This window comes from Bombina bombina, chromosome 1 (assembly GCF_027579735.1).
Source record: "Bombina bombina isolate aBomBom1 chromosome 1, aBomBom1.pri, whole genome shotgun sequence".
Taxonomy (NCBI): domain Eukaryota; kingdom Metazoa; phylum Chordata; class Amphibia; order Anura; family Bombinatoridae; genus Bombina; species Bombina bombina.
This window is the reverse complement of record NC_069499.1, coordinates 714,951,158-714,975,445: the sequence shown is the minus strand read 5'-3', so window position 1 is coordinate 714,975,445 and position 24,288 is coordinate 714,951,158. Positions and strand designations below refer to the sequence as shown.

General features: G+C 39.8%; 1 protein-coding gene across 1 annotated transcript in view; it reads right to left on the bottom strand.

The window, feature by feature from the left end:
* The window catches only part of LOC128645896 (ras-like protein family member 11A-like), a 118,822-nt gene extending 96,120 nt beyond the window's left edge, over positions 1 to 22,702 (bottom strand). Inside the window, exon 1 of the mRNA XM_053699211.1 lies at positions 22,427 to 22,702. Within this exon, the coding sequence (XP_053555186.1) occupies positions 22,427 to 22,547 (121 nt within the window). The 5' untranslated portion in view covers positions 22,548 to 22,702. The remainder of the gene's footprint in view (positions 1 to 22,426) is intronic.
* Positions 22,703 to 24,288: the final 1,586 nt, after the last annotated feature.

The window sequence follows — 24,288 nt, the reverse complement described above, 5'->3', positions numbered from 1 at the left end:
CAAGGGACCGCCCATTCATGCCGACATCAACTCGGCGGGCTTCTTGCTCTGCTTAGATTTATTCCAGGACTGAGCCGGCTTCCAAGAGCTCTTGGTTTGCTCTGGCTTAGCGGAGGACTGCTGACATGGGGCTTATCAGAACGAAAAAAACAAAAATTGTCCATTAGATTAGTTCATATACTCTTGCGGTAGGAGGGCACCCTTGCCCCCTGAGACCATGGAGATAATTGAGTCCAGGCCTGGACCAGACAAAATCATTCCCTTAAAGGTAGTCTAGATTTAGAAGTCATATTTCAAGCGAATAAACTGTCTAATAGCAGCACAGATAAAATAATTAACAACCCTCAAGAGCATAAATCTTTTCTGAGTAACGTCGAGGGGACCCTCCACCCCGATCAATCCTATAAGGAGTCATGCCTGAAGGTAGTTTCTCCAGTAACTGCAGCAAAAGCCGGTGCCGGTTGAAACAAATATCCTGTATGTTGAAACAATTTGTTAAAGGGAGAAGAGGGGGAAAGGAATACAATCCTGTCCCATTCATTTATAATAATGTTCGCCATCTAACAGGAGCAGGGAAGGATAAGGTACCACCCTGTCCTCAAACTCTATCCAATTTAGGAATTAAAGGTTCATCAGGCATTTTGGCCTCTGGGACCTCTGAATTCCACAAAAACTTCCTTTAGAAGAAAGCACAAATTCCTAAACTAAAGTCTGGTTCCTCCGCAGCCGGAGGTTTAGAGGCAGCAGACTCCGACCCAGAATGTTCATACTCTGAAGTCACTGAAAGAACTTCATCCTTGGATAACCCTCAGTTAAATCCAATAAATTATCTGATGTACTCTGGGAAGGAGTGCAATATGTAACCTTTCGCTTGCGCTTAGCAGGGCGAGGTAAAGCATTAAAGGCCGCAGACACCGCTGTCTGAACTGCGCAGTAACGTCTGGTGAAAAAAGGCCCCACCAGATGGAGGATTAGCAATGCTACGGGAAAACTGCATGTGTAGAGATATAAGAATGTAGGGTACACACCTCACTGGACGACAACTCCTCAGAGGTGGACGGCTCTGTGGTATCAAACATGTTTGATATTATCACATTATCAAGGCAAATGGAACATAATTGAGAGGGCGGAACTAAGGCCTCCTCACCATATAAAACAGGAATTACTCATTAGGAATAGAAGGAGTACCCTCTAAAGTAACAGAATCCTCCAGTGCAATAACCAGAGAACTAAGAAATAAAACATCTTATTTTATTCAAAGAAACGTCACCCTTATACCCCAAAGGCTGGGGCACCCACCACCTCCTATGACCCAGACAGTACGGAGATTTATGACTCCTCTCTGATAGACATCCGGTCAGGAAAAAGGAATGAATCACATAGTGCACAATGAAGGACTGTCCCTGCTATGAAAAAGCGCGCCAAGCTTGTAAGCTGCATGGCTCTCAAAGTGAAAGTAAAACCTGTATATTCCATAACAGCCTATGAGCCCATAACATCTCACACATAAAAGCAGCATAAAATTAAATAAACATATAAGATTACCCCCCCCCCTGTTCAATAACCCCCCCTAAGGAGAAATGTAACCTTGATTCTATGCAGATAAAAGGAGTCACACTGTGACCCTGTCTTCTTGCGTTATCATACATGTATAAAAAATGAAACGATCTTACCAGAATCTACGCCGTGGAACAGGAAAACGGCCCTTCAAGTGTAACAGATAGTAGCATCGCTTCTGACATGGACTTGAGTGAAGAAAGCAGGCAGTAAAACTTGTTAACGCTTATTGTCTATGGAGCTGTTAATATGAGTCGGGATGGTTTCGCAAAAAGACTCTCCCTGCATCTCCGGACTCTAACTTTGATCCATGCTCTCACTGAGAGGCTGACAGGACTACTTAAAACTCCAGTCCCATCTCGAAGAATACTACCCTCCATAAGAGACTACTCTGAAATCTTCTAACACTTCTCTGCCAACCTCCTGTGATGAAAGGCAAATAATGACTGGGGTTATGAGTGGGGGAGGTATTTTGTCTTTGCCTCCTCCTGGTGGCCAGGTTCAGTATTTCCCACAAGTAAGGAATGCAGCTATGGACTCTTCCCATATTAAGATGGAAAAGGTGATAGAAGGGAGAAGGATACCATAACTCCAATAACAGCAGAAAGAATAACATTCAAAAATTGCAATCAATTTAAATTTGTTGTTACATTACATTTACGTACAGCAGTTGATCACAATCCTTTGGAAAAACATCTAAACTATTTATCTACAAAATCCCCATAGACTGTAATGGTGGTTTTCTGTAGAACATCATTATATACATTTCTCTAAGTGATTGAGATCCACCACCATTATTTTGCTCAGTATATAAGCTTAATAAATATTTTTAAAAAGCCAATGTTAGCGAAAAACTAAATTCTCTAATGTAATTTTACGACTAGCAACGTTGCACCCTCCAAATGGGTTAAATACATAGTAGAAGTACTACTCGGGACCCACAGAGCACTGCTGGTGCCAAGCGGAAACTGCTGCTGATCCAATCAGCAGTGCTAGTTGCATGACCCAGCTGTGTAGCTAGCACTATTGATTGAATCAGCGGCAGTTTCCGCTTGGCACCAGCTGTTCTCTGCAGATTTGTGCAGTATTCTACTATGGGGCCTATTTATTAATGTGCGATAGGATCATATCATATAGGATCATGTCCGCTGCACATCTATAAATGCAGACAGCATACGCTCTCGGCATTTATCATGCACCAGCAGTTATTGTGAACTGCTGGTGCAATACCGCCCCCTGCAAATTTAGCAGGGTTGATTTCTGGTGATGTCTGTCTGCCGCCTCAGAGCAGCCGGACAGGTTATAGAAAAGTGGTCTTTAGACCGCTGCTTCATAACTTCTTCTCCGTACAGAGCTTGATAAATATGCCCCTATGTGTTTATGTGCAGAGATTAAACAAATAGAGGTGCAAGATCGCTAGTCATTTCTAATGAATTAGAGCATGCAATTTTTCGACAATAATGGCCCTTTAAAGGGACATTGCCAAAATACTGAATTACTTGAAAGTGACATATCTGTAAAAAGCTGACAAGAAATTATTACATGAACATACTTATGTAAAACCTTCATGTCACTATTAATAGAGGAGTCAAATAGAAATAAAGATATACTGGACTTAGTGGTATTAAATAATAAAGAAATAATTAATTTTAAACATAAAAATCAATGAACATTTGGGTAACAGTGATCATAACATGGTCAAGTTTGAAATCAGTTTCTATAAGCAGTGTTACAAGGTTTCGACCACGACTTTTAATTTAAAAAAAAAAAGTACAAATTTGGACAAAGCAATCTCTAATAAAACACAGAGGATTAATAGATTTGGTTGGTTATAAAGGTAAAATAAATAAGTCCGGGCGTATCCGGGCTATGGTCTAAGATGACCGCTAAACTGGGAGCTCTGTCACTCATTCCGCCTGTAATCTGGAGATTAAATAGCCATCCAGCAAGAATTCATATCTCATGACACAGGGGACACCTTGCTGAATGGAACCATGTAAAAAATTTTGTTCATAATATAACAGGACTTCCAAGACTGGACCGCTGAGTGTCTCTGGCAGCCTCTAAGAAGAGAGAGCTCAGCTCCCCCCCGGTAAACCGGGTAAGCAGAGACTATTGAAATCCTCTGCCTAACATCTATAGAATTTCTTTGACCAAGGAAGAGTCCCTATATCTAAAGGTGCAAGCCTTATTTGCTAAATTTGACCGACAAATACAGCTTCGATTTGACATACTTATGGCAATTGCAGAGGCGCAGGTTACAAAAGATAACAATGCAGAATCCAACATGGCTGGGGAGATGGATTGCAGCCTGCAGCATGATGTCACGCAAGTAAATAAGTGTTGTGTTTTCCATGCAGTGGATCATACACAGAGCTGGGTGCTTGAGATAGGGGAGCTACGGGTGGAGTCACAATACAGTATGAGTTCTGTGCTGCCATGTGAATCTTTCTGCTTTGGAGCCGAGTCTCCCCACATCCCACATGAGCTACAACCAGCTATGGGATCATCTACGGCTGAACCTCAACCTACCGGGCTAGACCCTGAATTAAGAGCAGATCAGGCTGTTTCTTCTCAGCGGGAGCAGCTGCAAAACTACATTATGCAGGAGAACAAAATGAGAGCTGACAGAGAGCTAATTCTGCTGCAGGACGGCGGCTTTACGATTCCTGAGACGCACGCTACTGATATTAGAGGGAATTCTCCTAAAAAGACTAGTGGCACTGACTCCTACTTCCTTGGAGATTTCCAGGCTGCAGCGGTGCCAGTGGGAAATTGGCCGGCTCCCATGTGTGCGGCCCTATTACAGCTTGGAATCCGTGGCTGACCTCTCAGTCTATTTTACACCCACTAATCCCCATAGCTTGGAGAACAGGGGTGGGTTAGGTTAGGGGTTGTATCCTGGGACCGCTGACCATGCTGGCAACCTAGTCACCTCAAATGTTAATTTTCCCAGCCCAGCTTGGGATGCCTGCATGTTGGGAGAGTGGTTTCTCAAATTAGATAGATATTAAGGAATTTGAGGGGTACCAAATGCTGTTTAAATAAGGGCGCATACAGATAGTATATAAGTTGCATAATTGTGCATTGGGTGTGTGAACAGAGCTCTCAAGCTATGGCTCTTTTGCTGAACCAGTGGGATTCAGGTGAGACATTAATGTGGACAATTTGCACTACCCGTTCAGTAACATTCTATATCCCGGTAGCTGTGATCGATGTATAAATTGTATGTCTCCATATATACATAGCCTTGGCATTTGGCTCTGCATTTTTGTGTAGTTTTCCTTTGGAGGGGATCAGCATTTTTCTAAATGTTAGGTATTTATGACGTTACCATAAGTCGGGTTTGTAATGTTACCTTTAATATTTGATGTATGCATTTTTTTATATTCTTCACAGTATTCTTAATGCAACTTTAAATTCCTAAATATGAAGCACTGCATTATGAGAGGTTGAGGGAGTGTAGACGCTGCCCCTATTTAGATACTGCTACAGCATTGACATATTTGGAGGGAGCATTGCTAGTTATATATGTTATTTAGAATCAGACCTATCTAACAGTTAATTACAGTTTTGGTTACTCCTCTATGGGGGTAGTCCTGCACGGCCATGTATAGCTATAGCACTGAATCCTTGCTTGTAGGTGAGGGAAGCTACTTGAGTAACACTTAGCTAAAGATTTCATAGGGGGCTGTATAGTGTTTTTGTTTTTTTCCGCTTATCACGCATAATGCTCAAAACATTAGGTGTTTTTATGCTTTATATAAAGGTCCGAAAGTAGCTTATGCACCCTCTATTTTGAAATATTGTTTGCCGGAGGTCCAAGGGGGGCCCTGAGACCATTATTCAGTGCCATATCTTCTACTGAGCTGATGTTATATACTATATGCAGAAGTCCAAAAGCGGCTTCAACCTAATGAGAATACATATAAACATTACAATCAATAGATAAAATTATGATATTAACAGCTCTATCGTTACATAGTTTAATGGTGAACCAAATGTTTTGTGCAGATCTTAATAAGATATTTTCTGTATAGAATATTGTGGGTACAAAAGCGACCCTATATCTTTCTTCCCTTAAAATCCCCCTTTTAAAAATAGGTGAAACGCTAGGGGGCTACAAGAGGCTCCTGTATGGTACCTGGGGACAATATCCTATCAGGTTCTAATAATAGTTGATGGGGATATATGTATTCATATATATTGTAGCAATATATCTTATACAACGGTTCGACTATAATACTATATGTCCAAAAGTGGCCTGTATAATGTATACTTATGTTTATATAGAAATGTATGAGTGTATGGGGTCCCAGCTGATAAATACCCCAACATTTACAACATATGTATTTTCAAAGTTTGGGGTCCAAGAGTGGCCACTAATTTCCAGCTAGGGTATGTTTTATATTTATTTTTGCATATCTTAGGGGGTTGTGCGGTATAGCGTACAAAACTTATTTTGACCATAATCATCTGTATGTTATTACGATGGGTAATTAAATAAATTTTCTAAGCCTCCCAACACTCTGAGGGTAGATTAAGAACCAGGTGGCTAATAGTATTTCTTCTGTGTTAAGAATCACCCGCTTATGTTCTGCTGTCTATGTCGTGGACACACAAAGACCTACTTCTCTCCTTTCAGAGTCCTTTTACGAAAGATAGGTCTTCTGATTAACACTTGTTTTGTTTTTTTGTCCATGTTAAAATGTTTATATATAAAAAGAGGGGCCTATTGTACTTTCTATTGTTTAGGACCTCGTATTGCTTATGGTCTCTAAGACATGCCTATGCATTAGATGCATGAGACTTGATGTATGTATATAGGCGTGTTGCCATGACAGTATAAGATGTTGTTTATGTATGTCATTGCTACCTCAATAAAAATTATTTAAAAAAAAAAATAAGTCCAAGCCACTGTAGCTAAAAAAAAATATATAGGGCATTAACATTTTCAAATAAAATATGAATGTAACAAAGCATGCAAAGGAATGAAAAAATAAATAAAAGATGAATTGCAAAGGATTCCAAAACAAATGTTAAAACTTTTTTTAAAGTATATAAATGGCAAAAGAATTAAAATATAAGTTCATTAAAATGTGGGAAGGGTAGCATAATTAACAGTGACAGGCAGAAGGCTGAGGTGCTAAACCATTTCTTTTCTTCAGCAGACACAAGATAAGAACCAATGGGAGTGACAGTGACATAAACTAGAACATGCAATCTTATACCAGTAATATCAGGGGGTAAAATAGACAAAAACTCCAAATGGAATACACCAATGGTTTATGGGAATTTAGCACCGTCATGTCCCGCCTCCACCTTTGTTAGACCCTCTTTTACATATAACAGTGGCTGTTCATTCCATGTTACAGTGTTCCCTCCTCCCCTATTTCCTACTGGTCATCTATAGCCTTGTCCATTATATCAAGCAGTGATGGTTTCCTCAAATTTTACAGACACAGCTTAAAATCCTGAGTTAAGTAGCCGAGATGCACTGCTGGGAGGTAGCTGGTGGTTGCTATGCACATAGGCCTCTTTTCATTGGCTCACACGATGTGTTTAGCTATGCCCCAGTAGCACATTGCTGCTCTTAACACTGACTAGAGCATTTCATTTTGGACTATTATGTCCCTTTAAAAGGAGTTTTTAAGAGAACAGAGATTCTCTTGGAGCAAAATTTATCAAGCAATTTCTCCTTTTTTGTGAATAAAAATGCACACACAATCTCATCCTCATATTTATCAACCTTAAATCCACCTACAAATTTTATAGATAGACAGTTAATTTATACCTGGCGCATCGCAATCAACTAAGCGCATTGGTGCCCTCAAAAATTGCATGCAACCAATGCTTATGCACAGTTGTACAATAAGTGGAAAGGAAGTTAGTTTAAGGTCGCACCTAACCAGTTCTGTGTCTTTTTGCATAATGAGGTTATGCTGCTGGGAGCCTGTGACTTCCCCCATATAGACAGAGGACATGAGTGGCCTGGGTCTGACAGTGACTGGCTCAGTCACTGAAGTGCTGCCCCTTGTCAAGTGTTGGCTGGGTCCATTGGACCCACTTGGTCTCATGGTTGTGCCGGCCCTGGTGCACATCATGGAATACGTTCTGATTTTTGCTGGTATTTCTATTTCTCGGTGAGTGGAAAGGCCTGAGGTGGAAGAGGATTTGCCCACATAAGGATTGATATACTATTGGCATGAATAACTTATATGGCCTATGTATCATATATACTGTATGATCTATGTGTAGCAGATTGTGTCCGCGAAAACCACTTTATTAGCCCTATTTTTTAGCAACAAGTGAATAAATCATTTAATCTACCCTCATTCTCCGGGATCTAACTCTGCCGTAATCAAGTGATTTAATCAAAGTTTCTTGCTTGTGGCTCACTTCTTTGCAACTGGCTCATTTCAGGCAGTCTCCAGTCCACTTATAAACTTATAAGTCTATATAAGTCTTAAAACAGCACAAATACTAAGGAGTGTGACCTGGGGGGAGAGGGTGATTTTTTTTTAATCTTAGCTAATTTTATACTAAATATATGGAAACTTTTAGCAATGGACCTAGACTAGGTACAATATCAGGAACAGTCCTTCTCCTAGCTGCTGAGTTCACTGGGAGATGTAAGCTCTAAATCAAAAGTACTCTGGCATCTGAGACATATGAACTGTATAACATAAAATTTAAGCTACACTTACAGTTCTCTTCTAGAGACGAATGCCCATTAGCTACATTTAACTCCCATTTTTGGGGATAGGTACACTAGATGACAATTAAGATATATATATATATATATATATATATATATATATATATATATATATATATATATATATATATATTGTACTATATATATTGTACATAGTATTGCAATTTTAATGTACAAATAAAATTCAACAGGGTGACTGGTAAAATCAGCTATTTCAAATGATAAAATAAAGGTAAAGGATCTATTTGTAAACAGATTAATACACTCAAGCAGGTAAAATAGATAACGGGGAACACATTAAGGGCCAGATAACAAGTTGAGCAGTATTTAACGCTCCAGCTCGGGCATTAAAGGGACAGTCTACACCAGAATATTTATTGATTTAAAAGATAGATAATCCCTTTATTACCTATTCCCTAGTTTTGCATAACCAACACAGTAATATTGATATCATTTTTACCTCTGTGATTATCTTGTATCTAAGCCTCTGCAAAACTGACCCTTATTTCATTTTTTTTACAGACTTGCATTTTAGCCAATCAGTGCTGGCTCCTAGGAACTCCATGTGCGTGAGCACAGTATTATCTATATAAAAAAACACATGAACTAACATCCTCTAGTGGTGAAAAACTGTCAAAATGCCCTGAGCTAAGAGGTGGCCTCCAAGGGCTTAGAAATTAGCAAATGAACCTCCTAGATTTAGCTTTCAACAAAGAATACCAAAAGAACAAAGCTAAATTGGTAATAGAAGTAAATTGGAAACTTGTTTAAAATTACATGCCCTATCTGAATAATGAAAGTTTGTTTTGGACTAGACTGTCCCTTTAAAGTAAGGTTTTGGCACGCGTCGGTAAGGGCTTGTATTACATGTTGAAAGTAAGTGGTTTTCGCTAACACTAACCCAACACGCATAACAATCTGAATGAAACATTGGGGAGGAGGTGCGATTGGTTGTGGGTGCTTTGCTGGTGACTCTGTTATTAATTAAGTTAGAATGGAAGGCACAAGTAGACAACATGGCTACCACAGTATTCAGCAGTGATATGTACTCAGGCTGTCATTTATTTTACCACAGGACAATGACCCAAAACACCTCTAGGCTATGTAAGAGCTATCTGACAAAGAAGGAGGGTGATGGAAACGTACCCAAGTGTAGCATATAAAGGAACTCCTTTAGGACTTTTGGAAAAGCGCCCCATGGCGAACTCATAAAAGTGGCTGAGAGAATGTCAAGTGCGTGCAAAACAGTTATCAAGGCAACGACAGACTCCCTTGAAGAATATAAAATATGAAATAGTTTTGATTTGTTTAATATTATTTGGCTGCTGCATAATGTCTTTTGTGTTGATTCATAGTTTTGATGCCTTTACTATTTACTATATATTCTTAAAGTGGAGGTCAAGTCCGGGTGACTCGCTCACACTGTCATGCTGTTTATTAGATATCATGTTGACGTTCATTCATCATTTTGCAAACATTTCACTCAAAATTTCTTTTTTTTAACCTTTTATTCACCCTCCGTTACACTATTTTCATCTGCCCGCCATCTAAGTTACCTTGATTGACAGCAATCGAAGATCTAATTGTCGAATGTTCGTTCCCCCCCCGGGGCGTTCAGTCCCTTTCTCGCCACGTCACTACTAAGTGATGCGCATGCGCAACTTCCTCAACAGCGTCATATGTCGTCGGGCTAGTTCATGAGACGCGCAAAACACATACAATTGCATGCGCAATTTGGATGGACATACGCATGCGCATTTTCAATGTTAATCTTGTGCACAAGCTTAAGAACAGACGTAGAGAGCGTGTGGGACCGCTCGCTATGTCACTACTACTGAATAAGGAAGTGCTGGAGGGGAGGAGTCGGAATGCAAACGGCAAGTTTTCAGATATCTAATACTAGTCCTAAAGCCCGTGTACACGGGCCAATTTTTGTAAGTATCGCGGTTCCAACCCTTGCTCCCTCTCTCTCCCCCCTCTCTTTTGCACTCTCTCTTCCCCGCCCCTCTTCTGCTCTCTCCCCCCTCTTTTGCTCTCTCTCTCTCCCCCTCTTTTGCGCTCTCTCCCCCACTTTTGCGCACTCTCCCCCCTCTCTTTTGCGCACTCTCCCCCTCTCTTTTGCGCACTCTCCCCTCTCTTTTGCGCTCTCTCCCCCCTCTCTTTTGCGCTCTCTCCCCCCTCTCTTTTGCGCTCTTTCCCCTCTCTTTTGCTCTCTCTCCCCCATCTTTTGCGCTCCCTCCCCCCTCTTTTGCGCTCTCTCCCCCCTCTCTTTTGCGCTCTCTCCCCCCTCTCTTTTGCGCTCTTTCCCCTCTCTTTTTCTCTCTCCCCCCCTCTTTTGCACTCTCTCCCCCCCTCTTTTGCTCTCTCCCCCCCCTCTTTTGCACTCTCCCCCTCTCTTTTGCTCTCTCTCCCCCCTCTTTTGCTCTCCCTCCCCCTCTCTTTTGAGCTCTCTCTCCCCTCTTTGACGTTCTCTCTCTCCCCCCTCTCTTTTGAGCTCTCTCCCCCTCTTTTGTGCTCTCTCTCTCTCCCCCTCTTCTGCTCTCTCTCCCCTCTCTCTTTTGCTGTCTCTCTCCTCTCTTTTGCTCTCTCCCCCCCTCTTTTTGCTCTTTCTGTGCCCCTCTTTTGCTCTCTCATCCCTCTCTTTTGCTGTCTCTACCCCCTCTCTTTATCCCCCCCCCCTTCTGCTCTCTCTATGCCCCCTCTTTCGAGCTCTCTATCTCTAACTGCGCATCCGGCCCGGCCCAAGCCCCGCCTGCGCCACTCCCGTCCCTTAAAATACAGAACACTTATAAGTTACACATGCTGCAGGGTGAGCAGGGAGGAATATGAATAGTGCTGTCCAGAAACACAATACATGTTCCACCCTGCAGCATGTGTAACTCATAAGTGTTCAGGAAAACATGGCTGAAGTGACAACCCTACCCAGCCCCGTCCACGTCACGTCCGTCCAGCCACGCCCACTCCACGCCAGATGCCAGGTGAGGTAGGCCAAGTGTGTTTGTCTTTGCGCGCAGTCTCTACTGTGCCTGACAGCTTCGGACAAACAAACTTGGCCTTTTATTATATAGGATTATATAAAACCTAATATGTAAAGTGAAAAACAAAGTTAGCGACTAGAATGTTAATAAGGGATTGAATACATTTCATTCTTCCATTAGCCGGAAATTGACCTTCACTTTAAAGGGATATAAAATGTATATTTCATTGTTGTAATAAAAAAGCAATAAGCATGGGTTATACTTAATGTGCTAGTAAATTCTAGAGTTTTTGAAACTCTAGAATTTACCAGTGCAACAAATAAAGTGGACTTTCAGTCATGAAGTATAAAAAAACTTCATGCTGAAAGTTTATTTATTTGTCTGCAGCGTTCGCCGTGCTGTGTGCCTCAGGCAGCCCATGGTAGAACGCTATTTTGCAGTGAGGTAATCTTAGCCAATAGCATTCTAGCTATCCGGCATAATGTCAGCTGGCACGAACAGCTATTGGCTAAGAGGTGGAAACGTCACCTCATTGAGAAAATAGCTTTCTGCTGTGGGTGGAAGTCCCTTTTATTTGTTCCACTGGTAAATCCTAGTGATTCACAAACTCTAGGGTTTACCATCACTTTAATAGAAATAATGGCAATATGTATTAATAATCCTTAAAAATTGTTTTACCTTTTATTTTTTTTCTTAACTTCATTTATGCAGTGTACATTTATTCCTGTCACAGCCATACAAAGGGCTGGGGTCTCTACAGGAAGGCAAAGGTAGCAGTTTTCCTTTGAAGTGTTGCTAAGAGACATCTAATCTAGCAGCAGTTTATTGTCCATGTGCAGCAATATCTGCTTGCTTAGCTAGCTGTAGACATTGGCTACACTGAAAATTTCAAAGTGCTAAATGAGCACTATTTAATATCCCTTTAAATTAAGAAAATAGCAACAATCAAGAAACATCCTTCAATGAGTAGGTGTGTCCCAAAATTTAACTTAAAGGGACACTAAACCTAATTTTGTAATTTCATGATCCAGATAAAGCATGCAATGTAAAGCAACTTTCTAATTTACTCCTTTGTTATTAGATCTTTTGCTATCTTTATTTAAAAATCAGGAATGTAAAGCATAAGAGCTGGCCAATTTTTGGCTGAGAACCTGGGTTATGCTTGCTTATTGGTTTGCTAAATGTAGCCACCAATAAGCAAGTGCTATCCAGGGTGCTGAACTTAAAATGGGCTGGCTCCTAAGCTTTATATTCCTGCTTTTTAAATAAAGTTAGCAAGAGAACTAAAAAAATTGATAGTAGGAGTAAATTAGAATGTTGCTTAAAATTGTGTGCTTAGTATCCCTTTAAGAGACATGCATGTATCTCAGTATGCGGTCATGTAAATGAGTAAAATTTCAATAAAGAATACAGAGAGTTAAATTTGATAAAAGTACATAGGAAATTATGTCTTTTAAGCCATATACCCTATCTGCATCATGAAAGTTTATTTTTGACTTCCACGTCCCTTTAAGCATTATAATATCAAAGTATATAATTGTGTAGGGTTAATAAACATTTTATATTCCCAACTGTTACAGATACTTTAAAAATCATAGGGCTCAAGAGCAGTGTTTTCCACAGAACATATTGCCAGCCGTGTGGCATTGTGAAGTAGCCAGGCGGGGTCAGTGTAATACTTTGTACTACTATAAATTTTTCTGCTATTTATAATTATTGCTTAATCTATGCAAAACCTAATTAATTGCATAATTTAACATAAATTGATTTAATGATCATTTGTGCAACATATTTGATACCAATTAATTTTATCTTAAAGGGACATGAAACTCCAAATTATTATTTTATGATTCAGACAGAGCATACAATTTTATTAATCAAATGTTCCCATTTATTTCTATTACCAAATTTGCTTCATTTTCTTTTTCCATTTTCCACTACTGAGAAGCTGCTGAACCCATCTGTTTAGCCAATGACAAGAGACATTTATGTGCAGCCACTAATCAGCAGCTAGCTCCCAGTAGTGCATTGCAGCTTCTGACCCTACCTAGGTAATGATGTTCAACAAAGGATAGCAAGAGAACAAATAACATTAGATAATAGAAGCAAATTGTTTAAAACGACATTATTTATATCATGAAAGTTTAATTTCTAACTTTACTGTCCCTTTAATATTGGCTTAAATTTTAGCTGGGTGATCAGTAACTTCAGCCGGGTGGTGTGCCCGTTAAATAGGTTCTGGAGAGAACACTGAAGAATAAAGTTAAATAAAAGGCTACATATTTAAATGTTACATTACAAGGGGTTAATTATACAAAGTACTATTTTACCAACAAAAACAACTTATAGGAATAAGCAGAGTAAAGTTCTTGCAATGTCTAAGTGTTTTGACTGTTTAAAGCAGCAGATGATAGTTAAAAATAATATACTGAGCTCTTACAACAAGCAGGAAGACAGGAATACTAGATAGGTCAAATGGCTGTTATCTTCAAAACCAGATTCTGCAAGGACTTTTTACAAGATATACTGTGTAGGTTTTTATATGCATTGTGTTAAAATGAAATAATCCCCTCAATTTACTTCCTGCAGAGTTTTAACGTCTGCTAAACGTCAACGTATTGATCCTGCTGCTGCGTTTGTAATACTCCCTGGCAAAGCTTCCAGCAGCCTGGCTTGTGGTACTGTGCTCTATACTCAACCTTTCACCCAAAAAACTCAGTCACTCTGAAAGCAGCCAAAACCCACAGTTTATTAGTAATGGTTCCCATCTAACATCTGTATCTATATTATATATAAAGTTAGTAAGGGTGTATTACTCTTTTTTTTCTATCACTTAAAGGGACATGAAACCCAATTTTTTTCTTTCATGATTTAGAAAGAGCATACAATTATAAACAACTTTCTAATTCACTTCTATTATCTATTTTGCTTCATTCTCTTGATATTCTTTGCTGAAAAGTATATCTAGATATGCTTAGTAACTGCTGATTGGTAGCTGCACATAGATGCCTCCTGTGATTGGTTCACTGTGTGCATTGCTATTTCTTAATTAAAGTATATCTAAAGAATGAAGCAAATTAGGTAATAGAAGTAAATTGGAATGCTGTTTAAAATTGTATTCTCTACCTTAATCATGAAAGAAAATGTTTGGGTATAGTGTCCCTTTAAATGAAAGAGCAGCTGTTAAACATATGAACAATATTTTGCATTAAAAAGGATTAAAGAGACATGAAACCCAACATTTTTCTTTTTGAATTCAGGTAGAGAATACAATTTTAAACAATTTTCCAATTTACTTCTATTAGCTAATTTGCTTTATTCTTTTGATATCCTTTGTTGAAAAGCATATCGAGATAGGCTTAGTAGCTGCTGATTTGTGGCTGCACATAGATGCCTTGTGTGGTTGGCTCACCCATGTGCTTTGTTGTTTCTTCAACAAAGGATATCTAAAGAATGAAGCAAATTAGATTAGAAGTAAATTGGATTGTTGTTTAAAAATTATATTCTCTATCTGAATCATTAAATAAATATTTAGGGTTTCATGTCCCTTTAAGTAAAAGCTGAACATAACAGGAAATGCATGATTACACAAAAAGTTGGTTTATTCAGCACAGGAACATCAGTTTAATAAAAAAACAAAAAAGGCTTTGAAATATACAGGCGTACCTCGGAGATATTGTGGGTTCGGTTCCAGACCACTGCAATAAAGTGAGTCACACTAATTTTTTGTTCCCCAGTTGTAAAAGTTATATTTACACTATACTTTAGTCTTTTAAGTGTGCAATAGCATTATGCCTAAAAAGCAATGTACATACCTTAATTAAAAAAATACTTTATTGCTAAAAAATCATCTGAGCTTTCAGTGAGCTATAGGGGGCGATATATCAAGCCCTTGCCTATGACTGCAGGTTCTCACAAGCAAGAGAACCTGCACGCCGTATTTAACAAGCAGCAGTCATCAGACCACTGCTTCCCTACCCTTTCGCTACCTCTTAGGTGGCAAATTTCAATCTCCTGCCCGCGCGTGATTGGCTGTGCGGGACTGCACGCAAGCGCAAAAAAGCGCTTGTGTGCAATGCTGAATTACGCCAGGGGAATTCAGCCCGCCAGAGGCGAGCTGCGGCGGACAGGGATGCCTATGTGCCCTTGATAAATCGCCCCCATAATCTTTTTGCTGGTGGTGTGTATATATAGGTGTGTATATATGTGTACTCATGCATATGTAATCTTGACACAGGGCTGCCATAAACCTTCAATTTTTAAAAAGAGCAATATCTGCAAAGGGTAATAAAAGGAGGTATGCCTGTATTTTGAAACATTTTAGATATAACAATTAGGTTTCTTGAGCATTATGTCCCTTTAAATGGATATGAAAACCCAACATTTTCTTTTATGGTTCAGATAGAGCATGCAATTTTAAACAACTTTCTAAATTACTTCTTTTATAAAATTGTCTGTGTTCTCTTGGTATATTTGTTGAAGAGCAGGGACATAAGCTCAGGAGGGTACACGTGTCTAAAGCACTATATGGCAGCAATTTTGCAATAATGTTACCCATTTGCAAGAGCACTAGATGACTATTTCCTGCCATGTAGCGCTCTAGACGCCTACCTAAGTATCGCTTCAATAAAATAATAGGATGGGGACAAAGCAGATTTTATAATAGAAATAAAAAGGCTATTTTAAAAAAATGGTATGCTTTGTCTTCATCACACAAGATAATGTGGGGTTTAGTTTGAAATCAAGACAGTCAAACTGAATACAAATAAACTTGTATTGAAGTTAAACCACACATGATACACCCTGAACCTTTCCTCTCATAAACACAAACTCAGTAACACTAAACTATATCCATCCGGGTTCTATACCCTCCAAACTGACTCTACAGTCACACCAAATCATACTTCAACTACTTTCTAGGCACAGAGCACCGGACCAGTTATACTGACATTTGATAACAGAATTTATGTTTACCTGATAAATTACTTTCTCCAACGGTGTGTCCGGTCCACGGCGTCATCCTTACTTGTGGGATATTCTCTTCCCCAACAGGAAATGGCAAAGAGCCCAGCAAAGCTGGTCACATGATCCCTCCTAGGCTCCGCCTACCCCAGTCATTCGACCGACGTTAAGGAGGAATATTTGCATAGGAGAAACCATATGTTACCGTGGTGACTGTAGTTAAAGAAAATAAATTATCAGACCTGATTAAAAAAACCAGGGCGGGCCGTGGACCGGACACACCGTTGGAGAAAGTAATTTATCAGGTAAACATAAATTCTGTTTTCTCCAACATAGGTGTGTCCGGTCCACGGCGTCATCCTTACTTGTGGGAACCAATACCAAAGCTTTAGGACACGGATGAAGGGAGGGAGCAAATCAGGTCACCTAAATGGAAGGCACCACGGCTTGCAAAACCTTTCTCCCAAAAATAGCCTCAGAAGAAGCAAAAGTATCAAATTTGTAAAATTTAGAAAAAGTGTGCAGTGAAGACCAAGTCGCTGCCTTACATATCTGATCAACAGAAGCCTCGTTCTTGAAGGCCCATGTGGAAGCCACAGCCCTAGTGGAGTGAGCTGTGATTCTTTCAGGAGGCTGCCGTCCGGCAGTCTCATAAGCCAATCGGATAATGCTTTTAATCCAGAAGGAGAGAGAGGTAGAAGTTGCTTTTTGACCTCTCCGTTTACCAGAATAAACAACAAACAAAGACAAAGTTTGTCTGAAATCCTAGTAGCTGCTAAGTAAAATTTGAGAGCACGAACTACATCCAAGTTGTGCAACAAACGTTCCTGCTTTGAAACTGGATTAGGACACAAAGAAGGCACAACTATCTCCTGGTTAATGTTTTTGTTAGAAACAACTTTTGGAAGAAAACCAGGTTTAGTACGCAAAACCACCTTATCTGCATGGAACACCAGATAAGGAGAAGAACACTGCAGAGCAGATAATTCTGAAACTCTTCTAGCAGAAGAAATTGCAACCAAAAACAAAACTTTCCAAGATAATAACTTAATATCAACGGAATGTAAGGGTTCAAACGGAACCCCCTGAAGAACTGAAAGAACTAGGTTGAGACTCCAAGGAGGAGTCAAAATTTTGTAAACAGGCTTGATTCTAACCAGAGCCTGAACAAAGGCTAGAACATCTGGCACAGCTGCCAGCTTTTTGTGAAGTAACACAAACAAGGCAGAAATCTGTCCCATCAAGGAACTTGCAGATAATCCTTTTTCCAATCCTTCTCGAAGGAAGGATAGACTCTTAGGAATCTTAACCTTGTCCCAAGGGAATCCTGCAGATTCACACCAACAGATATACCAAATTATGTGGTAATTTTTCTGGTTACAGGCTTTCAGGCCTGAACAAGAGTATTAATAACAGAATCTGAGAACCCTCGCTTTGATAAGATCAAGCGTTCAATCTCCAAGCAGTCAGCTGGAGTGGGTCGAACGGACCTAGAACAAGAAGGTCTCTCAAAGGTAGCTTCCATGGTGGAGCCGATGACATATTCACCAGATCTGCATACCAAGTCCTGCATGGCCACGCAGGAGCTATCAAAATCACCGACGCCCTCTCCTGATTGATCCTGGCTACCAGCCTGGGGATGAGAGGAAACGGCGGGAACACATAAGCTAGTTTGAAGGTCCAAGGTGCTACTAGTGCATCCACTAGAGCCGCCTTGGGATCCCTGGATCTGTACCCGTAGTAAGGAACTCTGAAGTTCTGACGAGAGGCCATCAGATCCATGTCTGGAATGCCCCACGGTTGAGTGACTTGGGCAAAGATTTCCGGATGGAGTTCCCACTCCCCCGGATGCAATGTCTGACGACTCAGAAAATCCGCTTCCCAATTTTCCACTCCTGGGATGTGGATAGCAGACAGGTGGCAGGAGTGAGACTCCGCCCATAGAATGATTTTGGTCACTTCTTCCATCGCTAGGGAACTCCTTGTTCCCCCCTGATGGTTGATGTATGAACTTGGCCCTCGCTAGCTGAGGCCAAGCTTTGAGAGCATTGAAAATCGCTCTCAGTTCCAGAATATTTATCGGTAGAAGAGATTCTACCCGAGACCAAAGACCCTGAGCTTTCAGGGATCCCCAGACCGCGCCCCAGCCCATCAGACTGGCGTCGGTCGTGACAATGACCCACTCTGGTCTGCGGAAGGTCATCCCTTGTGACAGGTTGTCCAGGGACGGCCACCAACGGAATGAGTCTCTGGTCCTCTGATTTACTTGTATCTTTGGAGACAAGTCTGAATAGTCCCCATTCCACTGACTGAGCATGAACAGTTGTAATGGTCTTAGATGAATGCGCACAAAAGGAACTATGTCCATTGCCGCTACCATCAAACCTATCACTTCCATGCACTGCGCTATGGAAGGAAGAGGAACGGAATGAAGTATCCGACAAGAGTCTAGAAGTTTTGTTTTTCTGGCTTCTGTCAGAAAAATCCTCATTTCTAAGGAGTCTATTATAGTTCCCAAGAAGGGAACCCTCGTTGACGGAGATAGAGAACTCTTTTCCACGTTCACTTTCCATCCGTGAGATCTGAGAAAGGCCAGGACAATGTCCGTGTGAGCCTTTACTTGAGGAAGGGACGACGCTCGAATCAGAATGTCGTCCAAGTAAGGTACTACAGCAATGCCCCTTGGTCTTAGCACCGCCAGAAGGGACCCTAGTACCTATGAGAAAATCCTAGGAGCAGTGGCTAATCCGAAAGAAAACGCCACGAACTGGAAATGCTTGTCCAGGAATGCAAACCTTAGGAACCGATGATGTTCCTTGTGGATAGGAATATGTAGATACGCATCCTTGAAATCCACCTTGGTCATGAATTGACCTTCCTGGATGGAAGGAAGAAGTGTTCGAATGGTTTCCATCTTGAACGATGGAACCTTGAGAACTTGTTCAAGATCTTGAGATCTAAGATTGGTCTGAACGTTCCCTCTTTTTTGGGAACTATGAACAGATTGGAGTAGAACCCCATCCCTTGTTCTCCTAATGGAACAGGATGAATCACTCCCATTTTTAGCAGGTCTTCTACCCAATGTAAGAATGCCTGTCTTCTTATGTGGTCTGAAGACAACTGAGACCTGTGGAACCTCCCCCTTGGAGGAAGCCCCTTGAACTCCAGAGAATAACCTTGGGAGACTATTTCTAGCGCCCAAGGATCCAGAACATCTCTTGCCCAAGCCTGAGCGAAGAGAGAGAGTCTGCCCCCCACCAGATCCGGTCCCGGATCGGGGGCCCGCATTTCATGCTGTCTTGGTAGCAGTGGCAGGTTTCCTGGCCTGCTTTCCTTTGTTCCAGCCTTGCATAGGTCTCCAGGCTGGATTGGCTTGAGAAGTATTACCTTCCTGCTTAGAGGACGTAGCCCTTGGGGCTGATCCGTTTCTGCGAAAGGGACGAAACTTAGGTTTATTTTTGGTCTTGAAAAGACCTATCCTGAGGAAGGGCGTGGCCCTTGCCCCCAGTGATATCAGAGATAATCTCTTTCAAGTCAGGGCCAAAGAGTGTTTTCCCCTTGAAAGGAATGTCAAGCAATTTGTTCTTGGAAGACGCATCCGCTGCCCAAGATTTTAACCAAAGCGCTCTGCGCCACAATAGCAAACCCAGAATTTTTTCGCCGCTAACCTAGCCAATTGCAAGGTGGCGTCTAGGGTGAAAGAATTAGCCAATTTAAGAGCACGAATTCTGTCCATAATCTCCTCATAAGAAGAAGAATTACTAATAATCGCCTTTCCTAGCTCATCAAACTAGAAACACGCGGCTGCAGTGACAGGGACAATGCATGCAATTGGTTGTAGAAGGGAACCTTGCTGAACAAACATCTTTAGCAGACCTTCTAATTTTTTATCCATAGGATCTTGGAAAGCACAACTATCTTCTATGGGTATAGTGGCGCGCTTGTGTAGAGTAGAAACCGCCCCCTCGACCTTGGGGACTGTCTGCCATCAGTCCTTTCTGGGGTCGACTATAGGAAAACAATTTTATAAATATGGGGGGAGGTACTAAAGGTATACCGGGCCTGTCCCATTCTTTACTAACAATGTACGCCACCCGCTTGGATATAGGAAAAGCTTCGGGGGGCCCCGGGGCCTCTAAGAACTTTTCCATTTTACATAGTGGTTCTGGAATGACCAGATAATCACAATCATCCAAATTGGATAACACCTCCTTAAGCAGAGCGCGGAGATGTTCCAACTTAAATTTAAAAGTAATCACATCAGGTTCAGCTTGTTGAGAAATGTTTCCTGAATCTGAAAATTTCTCCCTCAGACAAAACCTCCCTGGCCCCCTCAGACTGGTGTAGGGGCCCTTCAGAAACCATATCATCAGCGTTCTCATGCTCTACAGAATTTTCTAAAACAGAGCAGTCGCGCTTTCGCTGATAAGTGGGCATATTGGCTAAAATGTTTTTGATAGAATTATCCATTACAGCCGTTAATTGTTGCATAGTAAGGAGTATTGGCGCACTAGATGTACTAGGGGCCTCCTGTATGGGCAAGACTGGTGTAGACGAAGGAGGGGATGATGCAGTACCATGCTTACTCCCCTCACTTGAGGAATCATCTTGGGCATCATTTTTACTAAATTTTTTTATGACATAAAATACATATAGTTAAATGAGAAGGAACCTTGGTTTCCCCACAGTCAGAACACAATCTATCTGGTAGTTCAGACATGTTAAACAGGCATAAACTTGATAACAAAGCACAAAAAACGTTTTAAAATAAAACCGTTACTGTCACTTTAAATTTTAAACTGAACACACTTTATTACTGCAATTGCGAAAAAGTATGAAGGAATTGTTCAAAATTCACCAAAATTTCACCACAGTGTCTTAAAGCCTTAAAAGTATTGCACACCAAATTTGGAAGCTTTAACCCTTAAAATAACGGAACCGGAGCCGTTTTTATATTTAACCCCTTTACAGTCCCTGGAATCTGCTTTGCTGAGACCCAACCAAGCCCAAAGGGGAATACGATACCAAATGATGCCTTCAGAAAGACTTTTCTATGTATCAGAGCTCCACACACATGCAGCTGCATGCCATGCTGTCCTCAAAAACAAGTGCGCCATACCGGCGCGAAAATGAGGCTCTGACTATGATTAGGGAAAGCCCCTAAAGAATAAGGTGTCTAAAACAGTGCCTGCCGATATAATCATATCAAAATACCCAGAATAAATGATTCCTCAAGGCTAAATATGTGTTAATAATGAATCGATTTAGCCCAGAAAAAGTCTACAGTCTTAATAAGCCCTTGTGAAGCCCTTATTTACTATCTTAATAAACATGGCTTACCGGATCCCATAGGGAAAATGACAGCTTCCAGCATTACATCGTCTTGTTAGAATGTGTCATACCTCAAGCAGTAAGAGACTGCACACTGTTCCCCCAACTGAAGTTAATTGCTCTCAACAGTCCTGTGTGGAACAGCCATGGATTTTAGTTACGGTGCTAAAATCATTTTCCTCATACAAACAGAAATCTTCATCTCTTTTCTGTTTCTGAGTAAATAGTACATACCAGCACTATTTTAAAATAACAAACTCTTGATTGAATAATAAAAACTACAGTTAAACACTAAAAAACTCTAAGCCATCTCCGTGGAGATGTTGCCTGTACAACGGCAAAGAGAATGACTGGGGTAGGCGGAGCCTAGGAGGGATCATGTGACCAGCTTTGCTGGGCTCTTTGCCATTTCCTGTTGGGGAAGAGAATATCCCACAAGTAAGGATGACGCCGTGGACCGGACACACCTATGTTGGAGAAATCTTCATTTTTTATTTGAAAACTGTCAGGATATTCATATAAAATATACTTTTTATATACCATATTGTTATAGTATTATATTAGGATTTTGAAAACATGTATACCATTAAACAATATTTAAAATGTCACCTTTCACTCATTAGTAAAACCCTGGTTGCCAGTTCTATATTCTCTCAAAACGGTGTATACCAAAATAACAACTGCAGTAAGTAGCAATACTTTTCTTTCTTTATTAATAATAATAATAATGCACACTAAATGGCATTTCTCTGCAGATGCTTTTAATAATGACAGCATTCAGTTGGTGAGACTATAATTAAAAGTGCATGTATAATATATAGCATCAGCATGTATGGTTTCAACTAAATGAGATCAAACAACATATATATTGGAATCTTACCTGTTTTTCCAACTCCACTTCCTCCCAATACAACAATCTTTATATTCCTGTTAGGATCACAGTCTAAGAGAGGGTATTCGGGGATAGGAACAAGAAGATAGTTGTGCGAGAACTGGGACATAGTCTATGAGATGAAAAAGCACAGCAGATCCTTCCAAAATTGATTATATACTCTCCACTAGGTTACAGAGCTGAAGTTTGTTAACGGCAATAACATTGTTTAGAAGTAGGTCACGCACTTCTCAGACATTCCAGGCAACATCCAGCTGTCCCCCAATTCAGAGGACCGTTTGGAGGCAGAACGTAAGCTGCTTTTTTCCCAGCTTGAGTGAAAACTGATCCTTGTACTAAACAACCAATCAGAACAACCCCAATGACATTCCATGGGGAGGGGAGCTGAGAAATTGCTGATTTTAACTGTATCTTCTCAGATACTTTATGCTTATACAAGTTATTATTAACTTTCAGAAATATTTTATTTAAACATATTTATAGTGGGACTTGACAAATCCATGAAGTCAGCGACTCATAGGTAATATTTATTTCTGACCTCTAACTTTTTGTATTCTTCTACATACAACCCTATGTAAAAGTATATGGCTGGATGCTTAGTGTTCTGGGATACTCCTAAGTTTCCCATTGATCAGTCCCTGATTTTAAAGGGACATGAAACACATTTTTTTTCTTTCCTGATTCAGAGAAAGCATACCATGTAAACAACTTATTTATTTCTATCATCTAATTTGTTTTGTTATCTTGGTATTCCTTTGTTGAAAACCATATCTAGGTAGGCTCAGGAGCTACTAATTGGTGACTGCACATATATGCCTCCTGTTATTGGCTATCCCATGTGCATTGCTTTTTCTTCAACAAAAGATACTAAGAAAAGGAAAAAAAATAGATAATAGAAGTAAACTGTAAAGTTTTTTAAAATCGTATTCTCTATAATAATTAATAAATTAATAATTAATAAAACAGTATATATATATATATATATATATATATATATATTACAGGGCTATATATATATATATATATATATATATATATATATATATATATATATATAAATATATATATATATATATATATATATATATATACACACACATTGCCACTTTAAAAAGGGAGACATATGAAAAATACATGTCAGGGCTGTTTAAAGAAATGTGTTGATTAATGTTCCATTATAAGAACCCTGACATGAATTTTTTATATGTGTCCCTTTTTAAAGAGGCAATAGGGTCACTATATATATATATATATATACCACCTCTGCCATCTCATAACAGGTAATATTTGTAAGTGTCATGTAAATACAAGAGGGGGCTGCAAAATATATCATGCATTACAAAAAAATAACTTTGTCCGTTTTGCTTTACTCAAAGTTAATGAACACAATATATCAATCAATAATCAATGAGTACATGCACCTTTTTTAACAAAAAATAATAAAAAAATAATATATATATACTGGTAGAAAACCTTTTATCCAAACTGCTTGGGACCAGAAAAAGTTTAGATTTCTGAATATTATTATCTGTAAAATGGGACAGTTTGGAAAAAATGTGTAAACAACAATATCTTATGTCATTTAGGCAATATTTACATCATAATACAGCTTATAAATGTAAGCTAAAGGTAGTTTTATATAATTTTTAATACTTTTATATACATAGTACCATCAGAGAAATATTACAGTACTGTAATCAGAAAGGTAATATTTGTTGTTTTAAATAAATAAAGAATATTATTTATATTTTAGAAAAAAAACAAAAAAAAAAACAAACAAACCAAAGACACAGGCATTATTACTTATAAGCAGCAAAAAAAAGGAATTTTTGCTAATTTTATATATATAT